General features: G+C 43.0%; 1 protein-coding gene across 1 annotated transcript in view; it reads right to left on the reverse strand.

Annotated features, from left to right (window-relative positions):
- The window catches only part of LOC144596568 (F-box only protein 11), an 88761-nt gene that overhangs the window by 38349 nt on the left and 23445 nt on the right, over nucleotides 1–26967 (reverse strand). Inside the window, exon 2 of the mRNA XM_078405028.1 lies at nucleotides 18406–18533. Coding sequence (XP_078261154.1) covers nucleotides 18406–18533 — 128 coding nt within the window. The remainder of the gene's footprint in view (nucleotides 1–18405; nucleotides 18534–26967) is intronic.

Consider the following 26967-nt stretch of genomic DNA (forward strand, 5'->3'; position numbering starts at 1 on the left):
GTTAACATTTATAAATGTACCATACAGTACATTTAAAGACACAAAACAATTAGTCAATCACTGACAGATAGTTCCTTTAGTATACTGTTGGATTAATAATCATTTAGGATGCAGCGAATTGTGGATGCAGCCCAGACCATCACACAAATCAACCTCCCGTCCACTGACTCCATTTATACCTCATGCTGCCTCGGCAAGGCCACCAGCATAGTCAAGGATGAGTCACACCCTGGCCACTCCCTCTTCTCCCTGAGTGAATTCCCTGAGTGATTGGAAATTCAAATAATTATGTGGACATGGAGGAGTGGTCTGTGCCGTAGAAGTAACTACACAATGGTATGTTTTCTCCCTGGCATCAGGATCAAGGCTGTCACTCGAAGGCTGCAGAGAAATCTAAAAGAGGGCGAAGTTGTGAGCCACAACAACACAAATAATATTGATACACAAAGGATGAGATCTTGCCCATGGATTTTAAGGAGCTAGGAAAAAGATTAAAAAAACAATCTCCTTGTTAAAAAAAAAGCAAGAGAGCGATGAAAATGGAAGATGTTGCAAGTCTAAGGACTTTAGATTTGTGAGGCAGATTGGAGCTGCACTAAGCCATCAGGTTTCACTTCAGAACAGACAATAGGTGCAGGAGTAGGCCATTCGGCCCTTCGAGTCAGCACCACCATTCAATGTGATCATGGCTGATCATTCACAATCAGTACCCCGTTCCTGCCTTCTCCCCATACCCCCTGACTCCGCTATCTTTAAGAGCTCTATCTGGCTCTCTTTTGAAAGCATCCAGAGAATTGGCCTCCACTGCCTTCTGAGGCAGAGAATTCCACAGATTTACAACTCCCTGACTGAAAAAGTTTTTCCTCATCTCAGTTCTAAATGGCCTACCCCTTATTCTTAAACTGTGGCCCCTGGTTCTGGACTTCCCCAACATTGGGAACATTTTTCATGCCTCTAATGTGTCCAATCCCTTAATAATCTTCCGGGAATTAACCTAGTGAACCTACGCTGCACGCCCTCAATAGCAAGAATATCCTTCCTCAAATTTGGAGACCAAAACTGCACACAGTACTCCAGGTGCGGTCCCACTAGGGCCCTGTACAACTGCAGATGGACATCTTTGCGCCTATACTCAACTCCTCTTGTCATAAAGGCCAACATGCCATTAGCTTTCATCACTGCCTGCTGTACCTGCATGCTAACTTTAAATGACTGATGAACAAGGACACCCAAGGTATTTATTCACAAAATGCTGGAGTAACTCAGCAGGTCAGCCAGCATCTCAGGAGAGAAGGAATGGGTGACGTTACGGGTCGAGACCCTTCTTCAGACTGGAGAGAGGAGAACTTCTTCAAAGTGGACATACCTTGAGGAGAAATCGCAGTGGAACAACAGATAGTGTAAGAAAATAACTGCAGATGTTGGTTCAAATCGAAGGTATTTATTCACAAAATACTGGAGTAACTCAGCAGGTCAGGCAGCATCCCAGGAGAGAAGGAATGGGTGACGTTTTGGGTCGAGACCCTTCTTCAGACTGAAGAATCACATAATAATTTTACATTCCTTCCAATAGTGCAAAAAGGATGCCCCAAAGGAAACAAATATAATTGCCTTTGGACATGTAGATGGAAAGGAAGGGTTGAGTTGATTATGGACCAAATGTGATAACGTACAAACGTTTTTCACTGTACCTCAGTGCAAATGACAATAATAAGCATAAACCTAAAAGTGTGGCCTAATCCAATGTTTTTTTTAACGGTATAGTGAATCGTCTTTGGATTCCTTATATCATAAGCATATTTTTTAGGTTACGGTATAATCTCTCGGAGGAACTCTAATAGCAGTAAGACGTTTTTACTCCTAGACTAAATATACTCTCGTAATAAAAGCTAACACAACATTTATCTTCATAAAAACCTTCTGCACCACATGTTGGCTTTCAGTGAATGAAAGAGTTCCCAGTCTTTCCACCATCTCCCAAAAACTCAAGCTCGCAATTCCAGTAACACCCTGGTACAAAGATCAGCCCATCTGGATTCCAGGATACCTCTGGGTGATACTGAGGTCCCACTATTGATCCCTGTGAAACACCACTGGTCACAGATCTCCAGTTGGAGAAACACCCCTCCACCACCGCCACCACCTCTTACTTATACAGGCAAGCAAATTGTGAATCCAATCTACAAGTCACAAGTTCCCATGCATCTTAATCTTCCGGATCAGCCTACCACAGGGGGACCTTGTCAAATGCCTTACTGATGTCACTACCCTAAATCATCTTTATTACCTTCTCAAAATACTAATATCAAGTGTGTTAACATGCCCTGTCCTGCAATATCCATGCTGATTATTCATTAGTTAATGTTATTCCAAATATAAGTAAATACTATCCCCAAGAATCCTCTCCAATAGTTTCCCTACCACTGATGTAAAACTCACCAGCCTGTAATTTCCTAGATTATTCCTATTGCCCTTCTTAGACAAAGGAACAACACTGGCACTCACGAATCCTCCATAACCTTGCCTGTGGCTACAGGAGATAAAATGATCCTTCTCAAGGCAGCCACCTAGTACCTTCCCTCCCCCTCCTCCCCCTCCACCATCTTGCCTCGCTTAATAAACTAGGAAAGGTCCAGGGGTCTTATCCAATTTAATATTCATCAATAGACCCAACACCACCTCACGCAAGAGTTTATTGTCATGTACATTAGTACAGGTGCAATGAAAATGTGGTTTCAGCCGTATCACAAGTACAGACTCAAACATGCAAATCAAACTGGGCATAAATTATACACAAATTACACAAGATAGAAAATGGAAAAGGGACCAGGGGAAAAAAGTGCAAAACACAATAAAGATACATCCAGCCATGGTAGTGCAAGAAATGGTCTGTACTGCTCCATTGTTGAGGTAGGATTAGACGTCGGTAAATTCAAGAAGCTGATGGATTTAGGGAAGTAGCGTTCCTGAACTTGGTGGTGTACATCTTCAAGATTCTCTATCTCCTTCTTGATGGTGGAGGGCATGGCCCAGATGGTAGTAAGCCTTGATGATAGATGCCACTTTCTTGAGTCAAAGCCTCATGTAGATGCTTTTGATGATGGGGAGAGCTGTGCCCATGATGGGGCAGGCTGAGTCCACCACTCTTGGCATCCTTTGCATTCTTGTGCGTTGGAATTGTCTTACCAATGCACAGGATGCAACCAGTCGGGATAATTTCTACAGGACATCAGCAAAGGTTTATTGTGGTATATAACAACAAATCAATTCTCTTTAAATTTCTAAGAAAGTAGAAACACTGGGATGCCGTCTTCATGATTATGTCTATGTGCTGGGCTTAAGACAAGTTATCCAAGATGTTAACGTCCAGGAATTTGATGCAGCCTACTTTCTCCACGCCCTACCCACCAATGAAAACTGGTGCGAGGTCTCCCGACCCAGACTCTATGAAGAAAAGTTTAGTTGCAGAGAGCTTTGGAAGCCACGTCCAAAGTAATGCAACCTGTTATACATAAACATGATGCACTTATAACATATAAAATTCTTAAGGGGTTGGAGAGGCTAGATGCGGGAAGATTGTTCCCGATGTTGGGACCAGGGGTCACAGCTTAAGGATAAGGGGGAAGTCTTTTAGGACCGAGATGAGAAAACATTTCTTCACACAGAGAGTGGTGAGTCTGTGGAATTCTCTGCCACAGAAGGTAGTTGAGGGCAGTTCATTGGCTATATTTAAGAGGGAGCTAGATGTGGCCCTTGTAGCTAAATGGATCAGGGGATATGGAGAGAAGGCAGGTACAGGTTACTGAGCTGGATGATCAGCCATGATCATATTGAATGGCGGTGCAGGCTCGAAGGGCCGATTGGCCTACTCCTGCACCTATTTTCTATGTTTCTATGTTTCTAACTCTCCCTTCTGAAGTTAACAAATAGTTTCCAAGGCTTGTTTATGCCAAGTGAGAGATTGTTGTTGCAGCACCACTCATTGTTGTACCTGTTCAATATGTAGACTCAATGCAAAGTAATGGCTTTGTACCACATCTACATCCTCTGAGTCAAGGCATTAATTCATTCCGTTATCCTCAAGTGATCCTAGTCCATCCTAGCTAACCTCTTGTTTGTAAATCTATGAATAAAATTCCTCTGAATTTCTATTAACCCGATGGCCCACAGGCATTTCATGGACCCATTTAGCCCTCCTAATTCAGTTTGAGATCTTACCTGCTTTCTTTAAATTCCTAAATGTTTCTTAAATGTTACGATAGTACCAACTTCAACTACCTCTTCCGGCAGTTTGTCCCATATATCCACCACCCTAAATAAAGCCACCTCGCAGGTTCCTATGAAATCTTTCCACCCTCACCTTAAATCTATGCCCTCTGCTTCTCGATTCCCTTACTCTGGGCAAAAGACTCTTCTTTTACCTGATCTATTTTCCCCATAATTATGCACAACTCAATCAGATCACCCCTCATCCTCCTGCGCTTCATGAAATAAAGCTGTAGCCTGCTCAACCACTCCTTATACCTCAGGCCTTCGACTTCTGGCAACATCCACATAAATCTTCTCTGCGCCCTTTCCAGCTTGACAACATCTTTGCTATAACATAGAGACCAAAACTGTATACCCTCTTGGGAACTGTCGGGGCAGAAGACGTTTCCAGTCCGAGTGGCAGACCTGTTGGCAAGGATACTAGACAGGGGAGACCGAAGTCTGGAAGAGCCGTAGTGGTCGGTGACTCCATAGTCCGAGGGACGGACAGAAGATTCTGTGGCAGCAGGAGGGACTTGAGGATGGTCTGTTGCCTCCCTGGTGCCAGGGTTCAACACATCACGGACCGGCTTCAGAAAATCCTGGTGAGGGAAGGCGATCAACCTGAAGTCATTGTGCACGTGGGCACGAATGACGTCGGGCGGAAGAGGAAGGAGGTGCTACAGCGGGAGTTTAGAGAGTTGGGAAAAACACTGAGAAGTAGGACGTCGAAGGTGGTTATCTCTGGACTGCTACCGGTACCTCGTGCTGGTGAGGCCAGGAACAGAGAGATAGAGGGTATGAATTTATGGCTGAGGGACTGGTGCAGAGAGCAGGGATTTAGATTTCTGGACCACTGGGATCTCTTCTGGGCTAGGGGTGACTTGTACAAAAGGGACGGGTTGCATCTTAACAGCAGGGGGACAAACATTCTGGCAGGCAGGTTTGCTAGTGTGACACCTGTGGCTTTAAACTAAGTAGTGGGGGGGAGGGGTTAACAAATTGTGAATATGAAGATGAGGTAAAAGGGAATACAGGAGATATTGCAAAAGACTCTCGGAAGAATGGGAACAGAAGTTCTAGAGGGGAAAAGAAATTAAGGGCAGGGCCAATTGTGAACGATGTGAGAGGGGAGGTAAATACAGAAGTTAAAGTGTTGTACTTAAATGCGCGTAGTATAAAAAATAAAGTGGATGAGCTTGAGGCTCAGTTAGTCATGGGCAAGTATGATGTTGTAGGGATCACTGAGACATGGCTACAAGAGGACCAGGGCTGGGAACTGAATATTCAGGGGTACACAACGTATAGAAAAGACAGACAGGTGGGCAGAGGGGGTGGGGTTGCTCTGATGGTAAGGAATGATATTCATTCCCTTGCAAGGGGTGACATAGAATCAGGAGATGTTGAATCAGTATGGATAGAAATGAGAAATTGTAAGGGTAAAAAGACCCTAATGGGAGTTATCTATAGGCCCCCAAACAGTAGCCTCGACATAGGGTGCAAGTTGAATCAGGAGATAAAATTGGCGTGTCAAAAATGTAATGCTACGGTGGTTATGGGAGATTTCAACATGCAGGTAGACTGGGAAAATCAGGTTGGAAATGGACCCCAGGAAAGAGAGTTTGTAGAGTGCCTTCGAGATGGATTCTTAGAACAGCTTGTACTGGAGCCTACCAGGGAGAAGGCAATACTGGATTTAGTGTTGTGTAATGATCCTGATCTGATAAGGGGACTAGAGGTAAAAGAGCCATTAGGAGGCAGTGATCACAACATGATAAGTTTTACTCTGCAAATGGAAAGGCAGAAGGGAAAATCGGAAGTGTCGGTATTACAGTATAGCAAAGGGGATTACAGAGGCATGAGGCAGGAGCTGGCCAAAATTGATTGGAAGGAGGCATTAGCAGGGAAGACGGTAGAACAGCAATGGCAGGTATTCCTGGGAATAATGCAGAGGTTGCAGGATCAATTTATTCCAAAGAGGTGGAAAGACTCTAAGGGGAGTAAGAGACACCTGTGGCTGACGAGGGAAGTCAGGGACAGCATAAAAATTAAGGAGAGGAAGTATAACATAGCAAAGAAGAGTGGGAAGACAGGGGATTGGGACTCTTTTAAAGAGCAACAAAAGTTAACTAAAAAGGCAATACGGGGAGAAAAGATGAGGTACGAGGGTAAACTAGCCAATAATATAAAGGAGGATAGCAAAAGTTTTTTTAGGTACGTGAAGAGGAAAAAAATAGTCAAGGCAAATGTGGGTCCCTTGAAGACAGAAGCAGGGGAATTTATTATGGGGAACAAAGAAATGGCAGACGAGTTAAACCGTTACTTTGGATCTGTCTTCACTGAGGAAGATACACACAATCTCCCAAATGTTCTAGGGGCCGGAGAACCTAGGGTGATGGAGGAACTGAAGGAAATCCACATTAGGCAGGAAATGGTTTTGGGTAGACTGATGGGACTGAAGGCTGATAAATCCCCAGGGCCTGATGGTCTGCATCCCAGAGTACTTAAGGAGGTGGCTCTAGAAATAGTGGAAGCATTGGAGATCATTTTTCAATGTTCTATAGATTCAGGATCAGTTCCTGTGGATTGGAGGATAGCAAATGTTATCCCACTTTTTAAGAAAGGAGGGAGAGAGAAAACGGGTAATTATAGACCAGTTAGTCTGACATCAGTGGTGGGGAAGATGCTGGAGTCAATTATAAAAGACGAAATTGCTGAGCATTTGGATAGCAGTAACGGGATCATTCCGAGTCAGCATGGATTTACGAAGGGGAAATCATGCTTGACAAATCTACTGGAATTTTTTGAGGATGTAACTAGGAAAATTGACAAGGGAGAGTCAGTGGATGTGGTGTACCTCGACTTTCAGAAAGCCTTCGACAAGGTCCCACATAGGAGATTAGTGGGCAAAATTAGGGCACATGGTATTGGGGGTAGGGTACTGACATGGATAGAAAATTGGTTGACAGACAGAAAGCAAAGAGTGGGGATAAATGGGTCCCTTTCGGAATGGCAGGCAGTGACCAGTGGGGTACCGCAAGGTTCGGTGCTGGGACCCCAGCTATTTACGATATACATTAATGACTTAGACGAAGGGATTAAAAGTACCATTAGCAAATTTGCAGATGATACTAAGTTGGGGGGTAGTGTGAATTGTGAGGAAGATGCAATAAGGCTGCAGGGTGACTTGGACAGGTTGTGTGAGTGGGCGGATACATGGCAGATGCAGTTTAATGTAGATAAGTGTGAGGTTATTCACTTTGGAAGCAAGAATAGAAAGTCAGATTATTATCTGAATGGTGTCAAGTTAGGAGGAGGGGGAGTTCAACGAGATCTGGGTGTCCTAGTGCATCAGTCAATGAAAGGAAGCATGCAGGTACAGCAGGCAGTGAAGAAAGCCAATGGAATGTTGGCCTTCGTAACAAGAGGAGTTGAGTATAGGAGCAAAGAGGTCCTTCTACAGTTGTACCGGGCCCTGGTGAGACCGCACCTGGAGTACTGTGTGCAGTTTTGGTCTCCAAATTTGAGGAAGGATATTCTTGCTATGGAGGGCGTGCAGCGTAGGTTCACTAGGTTAATTCCCGGAATGGCGGGACTGTCGTATGTTGAAAGGCTGGAGCGATTGGGCTTGTATACACTGGAATTTAGAAGGATGAGGGGGGATCTTATTGAAACATATAAGATAATTAGGGGATTGGACACATTAGAGGCAGATAACATGTTCCCAATGTTGGGGGAGTCCAGAACAAGGGGCCACAGTTTAAGAATAAGGGGTAGGCCATTTAGAACGGAGATGAGGAAGAACTTTTTCAGTCAGAGGGTGGTGAAGGTGTGGAATTCTCTGCCTCAGAAGGCAGTGGAGGCCAGTTCGTTGGATGCTTTCAAGAGAGAGCTGGATAGAGCTCTTAAGGATAGCGGAGTGAGGGGGTATGGGGAGAAGGCAGGAACGGGGTACTGATTGAGAGTGATCAGCCATGATCGCATTGAATGGCGGTGCTGGCTCGAAGGGCTGAATGGCCTACTCCTGCACCTATTGTCTATTGTCTATTGTCTATTGTCTAAATGAAGCCTGGCCTCACCAATGTCTTATATAATTGTAACATGACCTCCCAACTTCTATGCTCAGTACCCTGAGTGATGAAGGACAATGTGCCCAAAACATTTTTGACCATGCTATCTACCTGGGGAAACAACTTATGTCAGATCACGAAATTCATGATTTCATGAAATAAATTCAGCCCAACCTGTTCTTCAAAATCATTCCAGATGAACATTCATGTTGAATTTCCCTTATTTCCTAATTTGAATAAATTCAAAGCAAACACTCTCACAGATGGATCATCAGTAAATGCGTTTGCATAATGGTTTTCAAGCGTAATCATTTAACATTTTCCTAAATACATGATGTTTTACTACATGCTTTCAATTAATCTGCTTTAGTACCTTGTCGAATTACTGGTAGCGTTTAATTAAAATCTCCAGCGAGCATTAAAGTAACACCCATTAATTTTACATTGTATGCAAGATCCTGAAATGTTCGACCTAATGCTTCAATTGCTATGCTGTGAGCCATTGCACATTCATTCCAGACAAAATGGCTGCAAACTTTTAGAATTTTCTCTTTTCCAGTTCGCCAACCAACATTAATTGTTAGAGTCTACATTTTGATCAAATTTAAAGGGGGTTTAAAAGCCAAACATGTCATTCTTTCCCCCATCCCCTCATGAAAAGTGTTGAAGCAATGCCTGATGACTGAGCCATGGCAATCATGTTCTGTTTTTGAACTTTTGCCCAAAGTAGATCAATAAGAAAAGATTTTCTTGTTTCACCAGAAGCATCCAAACAAATCGATTCTTTGGACATTGCAATCAGACTCTGTAATAGAATCTGGTATCTCACTAAACTATTTTTTTTCTCTCATGGCAGCACAGTGGAGTAACGGCAACACGATGATGTAGAGGTAGAGTTGCTGCCTTACAACGCCAGAGATGCAAGTTCAATCCTGACTATGGGTGCTACCTGTAAAGAGTTTGTATGTTCTCCTGAGACCACATGGGCTTTCTCCGGGTGCTCCAGTATCCTTCCACATGCAGGTTTGTAGTTTAATTGGCTTCGGTAAATTGTCCCTAGTGTGTAGGATAGAACTAGTGTATGGGTGATCATTGGTCAGCGTGGACTGGGTGGGCCGAAGGGCCTTTTTCCACACTGCATCAATAAACTAAACTAAATATATTCGCCTAACTAGTTTAAATCATAGCTGGCCTCCCACATAAATTTTCCATTTCTTTTTGTGGTTCAGGTAGACTAAAGGTCCATGCAAATATCAAGTTCCTCAAAAAAAATCTGGAAAAAAACTGTCAGCCATTTTCAATGGGGAAGAAAATTAAAATTAAGCCCCATTTGGGACATTGCGAGTTAAAAATATTAAGTGTAGTGCACATCCTTATGCTAAACATTGCGAACATGCAAAGTTTCAGATTTCTAGGTTGCTTTGTTACTGAGCTATGCACGGGACACAGACATTTTATTATACATCTTCAGATTTACAGTTTTTCAGATTTTCATACTGCATGTTCATGCTCTGCTCTTTTTTGCAATACTGTTTCCTACTCCAAGATCCTACAAGAATTAAATTAAAGCTGGAAACGCTTCTCTTCACTATCCCCTATCTCTGCAAACCATTCTCCCCATGAAGAATGAGGAGCCCCAAATGAATGTTTTTTATTCTGCAGCATTCCATCATTCCACACACCCAATCTTAACACAATCTCCTAAACCTTGTTTTGCATTATCTTTATTCTGATTTCCTTCCACAGTGCCAGCTTATTTTAATCATTAACCCTTTCCCCTCTTCCAACTAAACCCACATCTTCCAACTACCCTTTGCCTAAAAACACTCCTATTCAAATTCCATCCTTAACTTACAACCTCCTTTCCTTCGGCCAAGTACTGGCAGGTACCTTCTTCAACACCCTGCCTAATTTTCAAGCAACTTTAAGAATCTCAAATAATTTTACATTCCTTCCATGGTGCAAAAAGAATGCCCCAAGGTCACAAATATAATTGTCTTTGTCAACCTTTTCAGCCTGTTTTGTCTTTGTTGACCATTTCATCTTCCTTGGAATTAAATCTCTTCTATTTCAATGTAATCTCTTCTATTGTTCCACTGGAGAAAACCCCCTGCTCAATTTTGCTTCTGCCTTTCCAAGAAATCATTTTTCTTGCTGGCATCTGGTTACCAATGGAATCATCCTTCATCTCCTATTTCTCATCTTAATTCTATCAGTCTGTATGGTGGCAACATTCAACACTACTTCTCACTTCTGTTGTCTCTATATAGTACACCCTTGTTTTAATGGACCTCATTATAATGGAGTTCGGTTCTAGCAGACAGACCAGATCAACCGATGGCTGCCAATGCCACCCCTGGCTCAGACCACCTCCACGGCCGCTTACAGCCCCAGCTGTCGACGCCACCCCAGGCTCGCACGGTGCACCAGCAAGCCCTTCACCAGCTGCCGCACCGTCCGATTGCCACGGCTGTTGTAGCTCCTGGCCTCCTGGGGGCAGCACGGCCGGGTTGGAGGCGACTGGAGGCCAGGTCTCCCGGGCCGGGACAGAAGCCTCGCCGGCGCCCCGGGGAGACTGGAGCCGGCGGCCTGGGACCCGTACCTGGGACCTGAGGAGCAGCAGCAGCCGGCGGACGGCGCTCCCCGCCCGTGGGGCTGCGGAACACCGCCAGGAGAGAACCGCCCCGGTCTCGACCGTCCCCCCAAGCCATGGGATCAGCCGCAGGACTACCCCCGCCCCCACAGTTTCTCCACTGTCTTGTGTGCATGCCACAGTCGGCTTTAGGGTTTGTCTACCTAGCATGTGAAGCCTGGGTTCGGCGGATTGCGCGGAGGAAACCACCAGAAGGTTCAACGTGCAGAAAGACGATCCCAGCAAAGCGTTGTGGGGCGCAAACAGGGCAGAGTGAGATACGTAGGACACCTCTGACCATCCACTGCATCCTGACCTGTCCTCAGCCGTCTCGACTATGTCTTGCTGCTGGAAACCGATAGGCCGGGACGAGAGAGTGAGGCCGACGATCTGCGCAACTCCCCCTCACTTAAATCCAAGTTAAGCGCAAGCCATGACTTCAACCTCGGCCAGCATACGCGGCTGGCGGGGATCCCAATCAGCGGTCGAAATAATAAGATTGAAAGTGAAGTCATGGTCATCTTCGAACCCGAAGGGCGAACAACAACAACAGCTCCTATCCGACAGCACTTTCTTCAGGTCACAGCCATCAACAGGACATGCTTTGTCACCACGAGGCTCCCTCCCCTCTCACCAGCTGCCGATTCTTCCTGTTGGCCATCACTTTGTCTATTCACACTCTTCCCCACCCTCCTCCGCTGTCCCCTCAACCTCCTCCTCCTCCCCCCCCCACCCCCAAATCGCTGACATGCTCCACATTAAAATCTCAGGCAATGGCTTCTTTGACTTTCATTGGCACAACTTTGGTCCTCATGTTAATAAACAGCAATAAATGTTTCCAAAGATGATGGAAAGACTGGAGGAAAGACTAGGTGCTGAGAGCACTCTTATACCTGCATTAAGGAGGCAATTAAACACACCTGAGCAATTACAAATGCCTGTGAAGCCATGTGTCCCAAACATTATGGTGCCCTGAAATGGGGGGACTATGTATAAACATGTGATTTTTTCTGTTACAAATGTCAAATTGTGGAGTACAGAGGCAAAATATAAATGATGGGTCTTTGTCCCAAACATTATGGAGGGCACTGTAGGTTTTCAAATTAAAACTAATTTCTAAATTTGCAGCCGGAATGACTCGCTTGGTCCGTTGAGGGGTGGAGAGGTATGGAGTGTGGGGGCTGGCGAAAACTTACAAAATATCTCGGACCTGAAATTAGTTGAAAAACCACCGAGTACTGTGCACAGTTCTGGTCACGATCATTATAACATAGGGCCAATGGAGTGAATACAAAAAAGAATGACCAAGGACAACAAGAAAAATGCATTACGATGATTTTAACAGTCTAAAAAACAGACAGAGGAATATGTAGGAAAAAAAACTGCAGGTGCTGGTTTAAATCGAAAGTTGACACAAAATGCTGGAGTAACTCAACGGGTCAGGCAGCATCTCGGGAGAGATGGAATGGGTGACGTTTCGGGTCGAGACCCTTCTTCAGACTGATGTCGGGGAGGGGGCGGGACAAAGATAGAATGTAGTCGGAGACAGGAAGACCAGTGGGAGAACTGGGAAGGGGGAAGGGATAGAGAGGGAAAAAAGGGACGATCTGAAGTTAGAGAAGTCAAGGTTCATACCGTTATCCACAGTGTAGATGAGGGAGTGGGGGCCTGGAAAACGGAAGTAATTGAGGAGACTACACTTTACCTCTATCCCCCACCAGAAAGGTCTTAAAGCCCTTCGTTTCCTCCTCGACCACAGAACCAGCCAATTTCGATCTACCAATACTCTCCTCTGCCTAGCAGAGCTGGTCCTTACCCTCAACAACTTCTCCTTCGACTCCTCCCACTTCCTCCAATTCCAAGGCGTAGCTATGGGCACTCGCATGGGCCTTGGCTATGCCTGCCTCTTTGTAGAGTACGTCGAACAATCCCTGTTCCAGGTATATCATATCATATCATATCATATATATACAGCCGGAAACAGGCCTTTTCGGCCCTCCAAGTCCGTGCCGCCCAGCGATCCCCGTACATTAACACCATCCTACACCCACTAGGGACAATTTTTTTACATTTACCCAGCCAATTAACCTACATACCTGTACGTCTTTGGAGTGTGGGAGGAAACCGAAGATCTCGGAGAAAACCCACGCAGGCCACGGGGAGAACGTACAAACTCCTTACAGTGTAGCACCCGTAGTCAGGATCGAACCTGAGTCTCCGGCGCTGCATTCGCTGTAAAGCAGCAACTCTACCGCTGCGCTACCGTGCCGCCCCTGGCCCTATCCCCAAACTTTATCTCCGCTACATTGACGACTGCATTGGTGCGACCTCCTGCACCCATGCAGAACTCACTGACTTCATCAACCTCACGACTAATTTCCATCCTGCTCTCAAATGTACTTGGACCATCTCCAACATCTCCCTACCGTTTCTGGATCTCACCGTCTCCATCACAGGAGACAGACTATTAACCAACATCTACTACAAATCTACTGGCTTCCATAGCTATCTTGACTACACTTCCCACCCTGTTTTCTGTAAAGACTCTATCCCCTACTCCCAATTCCTCCGTCTACGCCACATCTACGCCCAGGATGAGGTGTTCCATACCAGGGCATCGGAGATGTCCTCATTCTTTAGGAAACGGGGATTCCCCTCTTCCATTATAGATGAGGCTCTCACTCAATACCCCACAGCTCCGCTCTTGCTCCCCCTCCCCCATTCGTAACAAGAGTCCCCCTTGTCCTCACCTTCCACCCCATCAGCCGTCGCATACACCATATTATCCTCCAACATTTTTGCCACCTCCTACGGGATCCCACTACTGGCCACATCTTCCCACTCGCCCCTTCCCACCCAAACCACCAGGTACTTTCCCCTGCAATGCAGGAGATGCAACACCTGTCCCTTTACCGCCCCCCTCGACTCCATCCAAGGACCCAAACAGTCTTTCCAGGTGAGGCAGAGGTTCATCTGCATCTCCTCCAACCTCATCTACTGTTTCCGCTGTTCCAGGTGTCAACTTCTCTACATCGGCGAGACCAAGCACAGGCTCGGCGATCGTTTCGCTGAACACCTCCACTTAACCTACCTGATCTCCCGGTGGCTCAGTACGTCAACTCCCCCTCCTATTCCCAATCTGACCTTTCTGTCCTGGGCCTCCTCCATTGTCAGAGTGAGGCCCGGCACAAATTGGAGGAACAGCACCTCATATTTCGCTTGGGTAGTTTACACCCCAGCGGTATAAACATTGACTTCTCTAACTTCAGATAGTTCCTGCTTTCCCTCTCTATCCCCTCCCCCTTCCCAGTTCTCCCACCAGTCTTCGTGTCTCCGACTACATCCTATCTTTGTCCCGTCCCCTCCCTTGACATCAGTCAGAAGGATCTCGACCCAAAACGTCACCTATTCCTTCTCTCGCGAGATGCTGCCTGACCCATTTAGTTACTCCAGCATTTTGTAAAAAATGTAAATGTAAAAAATGTAAATGTAAAAACACTGTGTATACTATACTATTAACTACATCTCCCCAGTTATATTGTTGCTGAACCAAGAAGGTTTAGTGGGATATGGGCTAAATGTAGGCAGATGGGTCTAGTGTAGCTAGGGCACCTTGGTCGGTGTGGGCAAGCTGGGCTGAAGGGCCTGCTACTGTGCCATGACTGTCAGTGAAACTAAGAATCCTGATGTGCACTGTAGGATTAGTGGATCTTAACTTGCTTTTAAGATTCTTTGAAAATCTCAGACAAGCTATACAAGTATGTACACAGACAATGAATTTCTGCCTGACAGACCTCTGAAGAACAAGCTGCAGACATGTTCCACCATATCACTACAACATGAAAAATCAAAGGACCAGAGATCGAATGCAAAATTTAGAAACTAAAGAAATAATTTGAAGCTGTGGTTCAGGGGGAAAAAAAACGATGCCATAACTTTCTTCGTAATTATTTTCTCACCATGATCTCATTAGTCTATGCATGCTTATCACGTGTTGTATTCACCTTCCTCAGCATGAATTGGAGAACAAAAAATGTGTTTCAATGGCATGAGAATGAGAATGAAGCTTCTAAAAGAACATTTTGTACTCAAACCTTTTGATCGTTAGGAACAAAACATTTACTTAAGAAAAAAATGAACACCTGAAACAAGACAATTTCAGTCCCAACTGAAAAAAACTGCTCAAAATAATCCAAATCCATATCTAAAATTGTGTTCACAACAGTTAAATATTTCCAGTGGTCAAAATATTTGAATAATACTTTTCTCAAAGCAGATTCCATTCAGATCAATGGACAGCTTTTGAAACTTTCACCATAGTTTATAAAGTTTATTGGATAAAAAACTGTGTTCCAGCTAACAAATCCCTAACTAATCCCTGAAATTCCAGGTGAAGATAAATCCGATCCCTTTTAATTTTATTCCAAAAGTTTGCCAACCACAAATGCAAGACTCAATGTCCTCTCATTATTTGGCATAACCATGCAGCCTTTCTTAAATAAAGAACAACATTTGCTATTCACCAGTCATCACTACTTCAGTCATGTGTGGGAAGGAAGTGAAGATGCTGGTTTAAATCGTAGACCCAAAATGCGGTACATAAAAAGGTATATAGATAAGATGGAGGAATGACTACCCGTATCTGCACCCAAGATGAGGTGTTCCATACTAGGTCATCAAAGATGTCCTCATTCTTTAGGAACGGGGGGTTCCCCTCTTCCATTATAGATGAGGCCCTCACTAGGGTCTCCTCGATATCCCGCAGCTCTGCTCTTGCTCCCCCTCCCCCCCCCCCCCCCCGCTCATAACAGGGACAGAGTCCCCCTAATCACCTTCCACCCCATCAGCCGTTGCATACAGCACATAATACTCCGACATTTTAGCCACCTCCAACGGGATCCCACTACTAGCCACATCTCCCCATCTCCATCCCTTTCCGCAGAGACCGTTCCCTCCGCAACTCCCTGGTCAACTCGTCTCTTTCCACCCAAACCACCCCCTCCCCAGGTACTTTCACCTGCAACCACAGGAGATGCAACACCTGCCCCTATACCTCCCCCCTCTCCTCCGTCCAAAGACCCGACAGTCTTTTCAGGTAAGGCAGAGGTTCACTTGCAGACTCCAACCTCATCTACTGCATCCGCTATTCCAGGTGTGATCTCCTGTATATCGGCGAGACTCTGCGATCGTTTCGCTGATCACCTCTGCTCTGTCCGCTTAAACCTACCTGCACGGTAGCGCAGCGGTAGAGTTGCTGCTTTACAGCGAATGCAGCGCCGGAGACTCAGGTTCGATCCTGACTACGGGTGCTGCACTGTAAGGAGTTTGTACGTTCTCCCCGTGACCTGCGTGGGTTTTCTCCGAGATCTTCGGTTTCCTCCCACACTCCAAAGATGTACAGGTATGTAGGTTAATTGGCTGGGTAAATGTAAAAATTGTCCCTAGTGGGTGTAGGATAGTGTTAATGTACGGGGATCACTGGGCGGCACGGACTTGGAGGGCCGAAAAGGCCTGTTTCCGGCTGTAGATATATGATATGATATGATGATATGATCTCCCGGTTGCTCAACACTTTAACTTCCCCCCCCCCCCCACCATTCCCACACTGACCTTTCTGTCCTGGGCCTCATCCATTGTCCGAGTGAGGCCCAGCACAAATTGAAGGAACAGCACCTCATATTTCGCTTGGGCAGTTTACACCCCAGCGGTATGAATATTGCTTTCACCTTTCTCTTCCCCTCCCCCTTCGCAGTTCTCCGACAAGTCCTTACAGTTTCCGACTACATTTTATCTGTTTGCTTTGTAGTTACCTTCTCCCGACTAACAATGATTTATTCTACATGTTCCTTGATCTGCATTCCCTTTGTCCTGTTTTCACACCTTACATTTCCTTATCTATACACTTCCTTATCTATGTACCACCCACTCCCCTAATATCAGTCTGAAGGGTTCGACCCAAAATGTCACCCATTCCTCTCCAGAGATGCTGCCTGTCCCACTGAGTTATTCCAGCATTTTGTGACCACTTCAGTCATGTTCAACAAAGATGCAAAAATATCTGTCAAGGCCCGAACAGTTCTCTTACTTCCCACCGCAGCCGAGGATCATCAGGCTTTGGGGTTTTATCCACCATTATGCTTCCCAAAACATCCAGCCTTCCTAATGTTAATATGCATGCCAGAATATCACGTGATCTCTGACTCTGCCAACTCCTTCTTGAAGTCAGATGAGAAATATTGATTTGAGACATTGCCCACATCCCTCTTAGGGCATCTGAAGAAAGTTCCCGAAACATCATCTATCCATTCCCTCCACAGTTGCCACCTGACCTGCTGAGTTACTCCAGCACTTTGTGTTTTGTTCAAGATTCTAGTATCTGCAGTTCCCTGTCTCTGGTATCTATTCTTTCCCTGGTAACATTCTTCCTCAATATACATAAAATTCCTTGATACTTGCCTTAATCTTAACTGCCAATGACATTTCATGGCCCTTTTGCCCTCTCAATTTTCTTTTTATGCTTTTTTATATTCCTCACGTGACTTTGCCATGTTCTCTGTTGCCTATAACCATCGTTTTCTTGATGGTTCTCAACACCTTCAGCGATCTGGCATTCTCTAATCCTGCCACCTTTACCTTTCATCCTCACTGGACCATGTTGGCCTGGAACTCTCACTATCTCCCTTTAAGAGGCTTCAACTGCACCAACACTGCCATCTCTTGCCTGGGTTCATTTCCCAAGATTAAGTCCAGTAAAATTCCTTTTTGAGTATAACTGAATATTGGCTCAAAAAACTCTCGACAATTTCTTCCTCATCTAAGCCCCTAGCACTTAACGATCTCTTTGAGTCGTGATATTCTCCGCAATCACGGTTGCAGTGCCCCCTCCTCTGTTACCTCTATACCCACCTGTTAAACCTGAAACCAATATACCCCAGAACACTGAGCTGCCAGTCTTGCCCTTTTTTCAACCACATTTCTAATAGAACACTAATTTGCAATATTATTGCTAAGTACACCACCCTTATCGACCAGGTTCTTTGCATTAATATCAATGCTATTTAACTTATCTGTTTTATAATGCCCCTACCTGCTCTTCCTTGCTTAACTTATTGACTATAATTGACTTCAATCTCTCACTGCATTACTACTGGTCTGATTCCTGACTTGCTAGAAAACAAAAAGCAATACATAACAGCCTCCAACATTCAAGTCTACAAAGCAGTAATTTTATTGTGCAAAGTAAAGTAAATGATGCATGAGATTTTTCCTCTACCTCCTCCTCTTCCACCATCCCCACCCCCCAATACTGATTGTGAGTTGGGAAAAATATGGCAATTGATAGCTTACACAATTGTGTCAGACAAGCTTTCAAAAATTAAACCTAAAGGTGGGTAAGGATGATCTTAGGGGGTAATACCAAAAGACAGTTTTCTGCATTACAACAGTACATCTCACCTCCATATTATGTTTTGTAGGATAAGCTGTTCTTTTAGACAATAGAGACTTCCTCCGGAGTTGGTATGGGCTGTTTTGTGCACCAGGTCCTGATTCTTCCACAATCATGTCTGCAGGGACATCCTCATCTATAATGAGCAGAAAAATATAGTTCTTAGTAAGAGCAAGGGGGAAGAACTCATGCCCACACATACCATTTAATTCAACTTACAATTTACCAAAACATTTTCACCTTCACAACAAACACTAACTGTGTACAGACCACATATGACCCCAAAAATATGAATTACTCCAAGACTTCTGGTAAAGCATGGCCCACAATGGATTATTATGGCAGATTTCCCACCCTGAAACAAACACTGGTGAATCTTTGAAATTCACAACGTGAAATGTACACAAGAGTATATACAAGACAAAGATGGATAAATTTTTCAGAAATTAATTGAACCAAAAGACACAGGATTAATGCAGAAAATATTAGTCAGATTTATTGAATGGCTAATAATGATGCAAGGTCATCCACTTCTAATATTAATTTGGTGTTCTTTTGTCTCCATAGAGGCAACCTAACATACTTATAGCATTATCTATATTTGTTTCACATCTCCAGCAACAACAATTTTTGCTTTTCAATGGCAGGATTTAAGTTTGTTGGTTGGGAATATGAACTAGAATACGATATAGTGATTGTGACATTGAGTGTGCAAGACCAAGGGGAGAAAATATACATATAAAGGCACCTCGCATTTTACGCATGCTTGATTTATGCATTTTTAGAAAAACACGCTTATCTAATTACCACTGAAGTTTAATTTACATGCTCCTATTTACAGAATAGCACAAATGTGTTCAATTTATGTACAGCTTTTCAAGCGCAAAACCCCCATGGTCAAAATGTGTGCATGCAAGCGTGTGTGCACGTTAAGTAGAAAGCTGATTCAGATAGATTCTCAATGTTGACAGGTTTTTTTCTCATGCTCTGAAGTTCCCTAATGCAGCAATTTCAAGCCTATTGTGGGTCCAACACAAATTTCCACTTCCAGATTGCAACCTGGACAAATAGGTCCAAAGGCACAGAATGAAGCAGAGTAGTTTGAATTTAGTTTATTGCCACGTGTATTGAGGTACAGTGAGAAGCTTTTGTTGCGTGCTAACCAATCAGCGGAAAGACTACATGATTACAATCGAGCAATCCACATCATACAAATACGTGATAAACCGAATAACGCCTCCAATCGCACCAAATTGGTGAAAGCTCACCAAGGATATCTTTAAACTATTTATTAAATTGGTTCCAAGGTAAAACAAAATGATTACTGCAGAGCAATATATTTTCAATCCCATTTACATAGGGAAGGACACTTCATTTCACTCAGTGCCTGGCCTATTTTTGTTCTACATGTATTTAATGGACTTGAATGCATGGAACATTATCATAATGTTAGTGAGTTTTCCAGAAAGTGAGTAAGAGAGCAAGATTTCAGAAAGATGAACAAAAAGAATGTGCAAGGGAAGAATGCGAAGGATGCACATTCAACATTTTTCCAAACAGGTCAGAGTTTTCAGGTCCAGGTTGATGACATCAGATTGTTTTAATGATGTATTTGTAAATTAATTTATGGGTCGAGGGCATAACTGACAAAACGAATATTTATTACCCATTACAAGTAAGTAGAGGTGATCCATCTTCTTGAACCGTTGCAGTTATTTCAAAAAGCAGGATATGGATTTCCAGGATATTGACACAAACCTGTTGGAATTGCCTATTGATGACAGGAGAGTAGTCAAGAATAGACACAAAATGCTGGAATAACTCAGCGGGACAGGCAGCATCTCTGGAGAGAAGGAATGGGTGACGTTTCGGGTCAAGACCCTTCTTCAGACTGGTCTCAACCCGAAACATCACCCATTCCTTCTCTCCAGAGATGCTGCTTGTCCCGCTGAGTTACTCCAGCATTTTGTGTCTACCTTCCATTTAAACCAGCACCTGCAGTTCTTTCTTACACGAGTAGTCAAGATTGTTTTATTGTCATATATCCCAGATAGAACAATGAAATTCTTGCTGCAGCACACCAGAATATGTATACATAGGTACGCTGTAAACGAGGAAAAAAGTTCAATGACCATGTCTATACATATTCATAAGCATATACACACACACACACGAAAAACAATAGTGCAAAACTACAAAACCAATGCCCCCAAGTTTATGTAGTTCAGAGCTTATTTGGAGGTTGTAGTGTTTACAGCCTGATGGCTGTAGGGGGAGAAGCTGTTCCTGAACGTTAGTTTTCAGGCTCCTGTACTTTCTTCCCGATGGTAGGGGTGAAATGAGTGTGGCCATGGTAGTGTGGATCTCTGATGATGCTGGCTGCCTTTTTGAGGCAGTGATTCCTGTAAATCCCTTCTATGGTGGGGTGGTCAGAATCCATGATGGACTGGGCAGTGTTCACCACCACAGAAGAGATAAGTGGTTTCAAGAGCAACTCCCGGGTAAAATACATTATTCAGCCACTATACAAAGGTGACACTGGGCTTTTGTACTTGTTTTACTTCACAGTTCCTTTACTGTGAGAGTGAGTGAGAGTGGGACAGAACTCAGGAATGACAATGGTCTTAAAGAGTAAAGCCTCAGAAGAAGACAGCAAGCTGCTCATATTTACCTCTCAATTGACTGTATTTGCTCTCATTCTGCAACGACGTTTATCTCGGCAAAAGAGGATCACTGGAAATTTCACTTCAGTTAATAACACCACGATCTCCATGAAAGCAGGCATAATTTCAGTTCATGGTATCAAAATTAACATTCACTGTTTAAAAAAAAACTAAGATACCTCTGCTATTAAAGCTTCTTGTATCCCTGTAATTTTTGTTTTGCAATCTCTAAGTGGATCAGATACCACAAGATGGGAACACTTCCTTACATTGCCTTTGCTGACAAGCAAAAGATCCATGTTTGGTCAACATGCTATAAGTGGAGACAGAAGCAGAATAAAAATTCCACACCAATCAAACTTCTGTCTTGTAAGGTGTTGCAGAGGTGATGTAATTTTTTTCTTGCATGTAACAGTATTACCAGAAGGTAGCTAACTACACAATCTCACAGGATCAACCACAATTAACATCCTTGCACAAATTTCCTTTTCTTCGAGAAAGTACAGAAATAAATTATGGTGCAAACTGGGACCCTCCATATAATTAAAACATGAACTGAACTGTTGCAAGACACTTTGGACATTGGTATGTAACAAATCATTTCTTACAGTACAGATCGGTACAGATTTTATTTCTTGAACAAAATTTGAATTCGTTCAAAAAGAATAGACTACCACTACACAATTATACCCTTAACAATTGAAATTAAGAATTGGAATGGTTTCTAAATTCTGGAAATACAATAAGCAGCATCAGTAATAATCTTTATGAACCATCAGATTCACAGTGATACAGCATAGATGCAGCCCTCTAGCCTACCAAGTCCACACCAATAAACAAGCATTCATTTACAGTAATGCTACACAAATACCATTTTATTTTCTTCACATTCGCAAAACCCCAACCACCCCTCCCACCAAGATCCTACCTCTCACCTCCACAAAAGGAACCATTTATTGCGACCTATTAATCTGTTAACGCAATATGTCTAGGACATGAGGAAACCAGATGACACGAGAGGAAGCCAGATTACCTAAGTGAAACACATACAGTCACAGGGAAATTCTAAACAGACACCATCAAACTTAACTCCAAATACCTAGATTCTATTTTGTTCGACCCCTCCCCAACCAGTGCCTTCCAACCCACATCTGAGACACCTTACACACTCTTCACCATTTAATTCCTAGGCCCCCATCACCTCATCTTTACCATGGACATCCAGTCCTTTTACACTTCCATTCCAAATTAGAAAAGGATCAGGGCTTTCCAGTTCTTCCTTGAACACAGACCCAATCTAATCCCTTCAACAAACACTCTCCTCCTCTACCTGGTGGAACTTATCCTCAACATGAACAACTTCTTGTTTTGCTCCTCTCATTTTCTTCAAGTCAAAGGTGGAGCCATGGGCACTAGCACGGTCCCCAGCTGTGCCTATATTTTTGATAGTCACATTGAACACTCCTTGTTACAAACATAACCTGGCACTGAGTCACCAACTCTTTCTCCATTATATCAACGACTGCATCAGGGCTACATCCTGCACCCGTACAGAACTCTTTGATTTTATCCACTTTACTATTAACTTCCATCCTGCCCTCAAATTCACTTGGACTATCTCTGACAGCCATCTCCACTTTGTCGATCTCGGACTCCATCATAGGGGACAGACTATCAATTTGTGTCTACTGCAAACCCACCAACTCCCTGTTACCTTGATTACACCTCATCCCACCATGCCTCTTTTGCAAGAACACCATCCCATACTCTCATTTTTTCCTCCACCACCACATCTGATGAGGCTTTCCACCCTCGAGCATCAGAGATGTCCTGTTTCTTCAGTACATCTGGCTTCTGCCTTGCTGTTTTGGATGGAACCATCACCCGTGCCTCCTGTATTCCACAGCTCTGCTTTCAGTCCTCCTCACTCCAGACTGAACAATGATAAAGATCCCTGGTCCTGGTCTTTCACCCCACCAGACTAACACATCATTTCTGACATTTGCACCATCTTCATCCCGAAACATTGTTTGTCCATTCCCTCTCCAGACGCTGCCTGACTCACTGAGTTACTCTAGCCTTTTGTTTTTTGCTCTATAACACTCTTTCTCGCTGCTCTGGTTTCTCCCTGAAGGTCAAGCTCGGCCCTAATGGTAGAAGCATGCACTTATATAAGGTTCATCTTTAAGAACAACAGGTGACTATGGGTCAAACCAGCTTTCCTCCTTGGTACCATGATGGCATGAGTTATGTGCCTAATCAGATGCCGAGCTAGTCTCGGATTTCTCTAGGAAGGCAAAGGTTATCTTAGCGACCTCGCAGGTAGCCTCATGATTTACTGGTCCCTTCGAGTTAGCCTAAGCATTCTTCGAAAACATCTACTTGTTTTCCTAAGCAGGGTTTGAAATGCGGTGCTGCTAAGTTAGCTGACAATTCCATTTTAGCTGACATAGTCTGTTTAACCCTTACATTACAACACTGATTTTTTTTTTTTAAAGTCAAACAAAGATTTTTCAAACCATTTGAAAACATAATCTAGGTTAGCCAGGGTGAGGGCTACAAAGGCGAAAATTATGTAAATATAGATTAGAAGTTTCTATATTCAGCAGTAAAAGCCAATTCCAAATGAGTTTTAAGCGCAATTTGCGTTGCTAAATCTACACAAATTACACATAATTCCAATGAGACAATACAAGGCCTGCTCTTAGAAGGGGCGGCTTCTCTTTAGGGGCCTTGAAGGGTGCTGAGCTGTTCATTCCCCCTCCTCCCCCAGCTTTACAATTTGTATACAGCCTGTAGCCTGGTAGCCAAGTACTGTCTGGAGTGAACAGCTTGCATTAAATGAAAATGCATGTGTGAACTTTGAAGTAACCTGGCATCAACTCGTATGAACACCAAAAGAAGTAGGCCTGTGAGTCAGTAAGAGATTATTGCATAGGTTGCATCTGGAAATATAGTTGGAAGAAACATCTGCACAGCCTCTTTCCTTTCCATCCGACCCAGGAAGCCAGGTTTACAAGCAAAACAAAAATTAAGCAAATCCTTAAAATACTAACAATTTGTTATCATTCATAACAAGAGTACCAGCCTTTGCGAGCTATGCTGACGACTTGCTTTTTACGTCTGTTAACAGGGTTGTAATATTTAAACTTAGTAGACAACATAATATTATATTAAATTACTCAGGAAAAACATGGCCCCCGCAATCATTCACAGAAAAATATTTCAACATCAAAAAGATTGCTACAGGAAACTCTTGTATTTCGAACGTTTCAGTTTTTTGTGTTACATCCATAAAAGTTTAATGGCATTGGCTAGATTTGACTTTCACTGTCATGCAAGATTTGGCAGAATAAATATTTACATTAATGAAACTCCGCAAACCCAGGAAGCCACACTGTCCAAAAATGGTAAATATACAAAAATCACAAATTTCTTAATCTATAGATGGGGAGTTTCTTGGAAGCTGTTTCAGCAAATTAATTTTTTGTGCCTACTGTTCTCAACATAATCCAAGCAATTTGCTCATTTTATACAATCCCTAAAGTATCATTTGCTGTGCTAAAATTTTAATCATTTCCGACAGATCATGCAAGAGTAAATGCGTACTGCATTTCAACAGGTTTATCCACAGGAAGTCTGATTTGTAGCTCTGAAATCACATTACATTTCAAAGCCATTAACTGAAGATTTTATAAAAGAAATAGCACTGTAAGTAACACTATGCAAACATCGGTCCTAAAATAAACTGCATCTGTCTCACCATATCATCAAAATACTTCAAGATAATCTCACAACCAATGAGTTACTTTTTGAAATCTAGACACTTATATTGGCTAACATGGCAAATGAACTGCATGCCGTCCATTGCAGTTAAAGCAAATTAAAAAGACTCCCTAGTAATTTCTACTCTGACAAGTGGTTTATGTGAATTTCAAATAATCTGACAATTCAAGGAATAATAACTGAAAATAATTATATAATTATATAGACTGTGCCAATTATATAGACTGTGCCATAAGTCCAACTGATAACCTTTAAGTCACTAATAACCTTTAAGGAAGGAAATTTTTGACACCCCACACAGTGACTTTTAAGCAACCCGAATTTCACATTTTAATGATCGACTCCAAATACCTTCGGAGGACCCAGAAATACACAACATCCTAAACATAGCAAGTTTAACTTCAAAGGAAGAAAGAATATTCAATACAAGAAACTCAAAGATACATTATACATTGAGGCCAGGATGCAATTTGCAGCCCTACATCAATAGAGATGTTGGTCAATGTATCTAGACCTTCATTCATGACCCAACTGGTTTATGATATATTGGTTTATAGAACTTTATAGAATATCTCCCCCCCCCCCCCCCGTGGAGAAAACGCCTGCTGTTTACAGATTATCGTGGCACAAGACTGCATAAAGCAACAACTATTGATTCAGACACTTTATTGTCATGTACCTAGGTACCGTGAAATGCTTTATATTGCATACAACCCAAAAAAATCATATAGTAGATTTCACCTAGGCAGTGCACGTGTTGCCAGGTTTGCCAACTTGAACAGAAATGATTAACTCGTGAAATGATCAGGAATAAGTTGTATGGAATTATCATTTATCCAGAGCTTTTGCTGATGATAATTATCTTGGTTTTATCAAAAGACTTGCAAGATGTGCTACATGCTGCAATTCATAGATGTTTTCAACGAGCTATTTATATAGACAGAAAACCTAGGCTCACGAATTGGAAGAATGTTATCAACACACTGTGGCTGCAATCAAAACTGAGAGCTCATATTGTGGTGAAGTGAAGGGATAGAAATATATTTCATCATTTAAAAATAAACCAAACTGCAACATTACTGAAAACCTTGAAAAGGGCGATCACAAAAGCTTCTGACAAAAGCTAGTAAGATTGCTTTAGGCAGAATCATTGTAATTTGTTGAAAGAATAATATCTCAAGGTCAGCAGAACGAACAGATGGATTTAAAAAAAAATATGTTGCACAATTGTGCATCATAAAATTCTATTCTTGGAAAGTGGTGTAACTCAGTTCTAACTTAAATTCGTCTACGTAATGGCCCAGATTTAACTAATAGAAAGACATTCACGTTTCTATTTCATTATTTTTTCCCATCAGTTTTCTGAGAGCACAAGCTGGTAGCTGCATAGCAAGAAAAATTAAGCATTTGGAACCTCGGTGACTGGGAGCAATAATCTATTCTTTCAAAAACGTTATCTAAAATTGGAGAAAGAAAAGTGGAGATAAATATTATATATTATGTATAGCCAAATTGGACAAGGAAAATGAAGATTCAATGTGTCTCTATGACTTTCAAAGAGACAAAAAAGTGTAAGATTTTAAACTTACTTTAGAATGAAAGTTTGCAACACCGTGTTAATGTCTGATTACTGCATGCACTTCTCTTTTATCATTTGAACTCACTTGCTGGAATTGAATACGTGGAACATCAGGGAGTAATTCCCATGTTGATCAATTGCCTAGCATTGGAAATGGCATGATCACATATCTTTGATTTGATCATTTGAGATGGAATAGACCATTTGGCTGCCAGCATCTACTCTGACTTTCAATATGATCCTGGCTGATCTTTTGCCTCAAATGCCAACTTTTCAGTACTAACCCCAAATTCCTTGATTCCCTTATCTCAAAACCTATGTCTTGAACATCTCCACCCTCCTCTGGGGAAGGATTGTGATGCTTGCTTCCAAACAACACAGGCATAGGAAACATTATCGCTTCATGAAGATACACACAAAAAGCTGCAGTAACTCAGCGGGACAGGTAGCATCTCTGGAGAGAAGGAATAGGTGATGTTTCGGGTCGAGACCCTTCTTGCACATTATCTCTTCATGAATCTATCAAATTTCCATGTTTCAAT

Source organism: Rhinoraja longicauda, chromosome 9, assembly GCF_053455715.1.
Source record: "Rhinoraja longicauda isolate Sanriku21f chromosome 9, sRhiLon1.1, whole genome shotgun sequence".
NCBI classification, from domain to species: domain Eukaryota; kingdom Metazoa; phylum Chordata; class Chondrichthyes; order Rajiformes; family Arhynchobatidae; genus Rhinoraja; species Rhinoraja longicauda.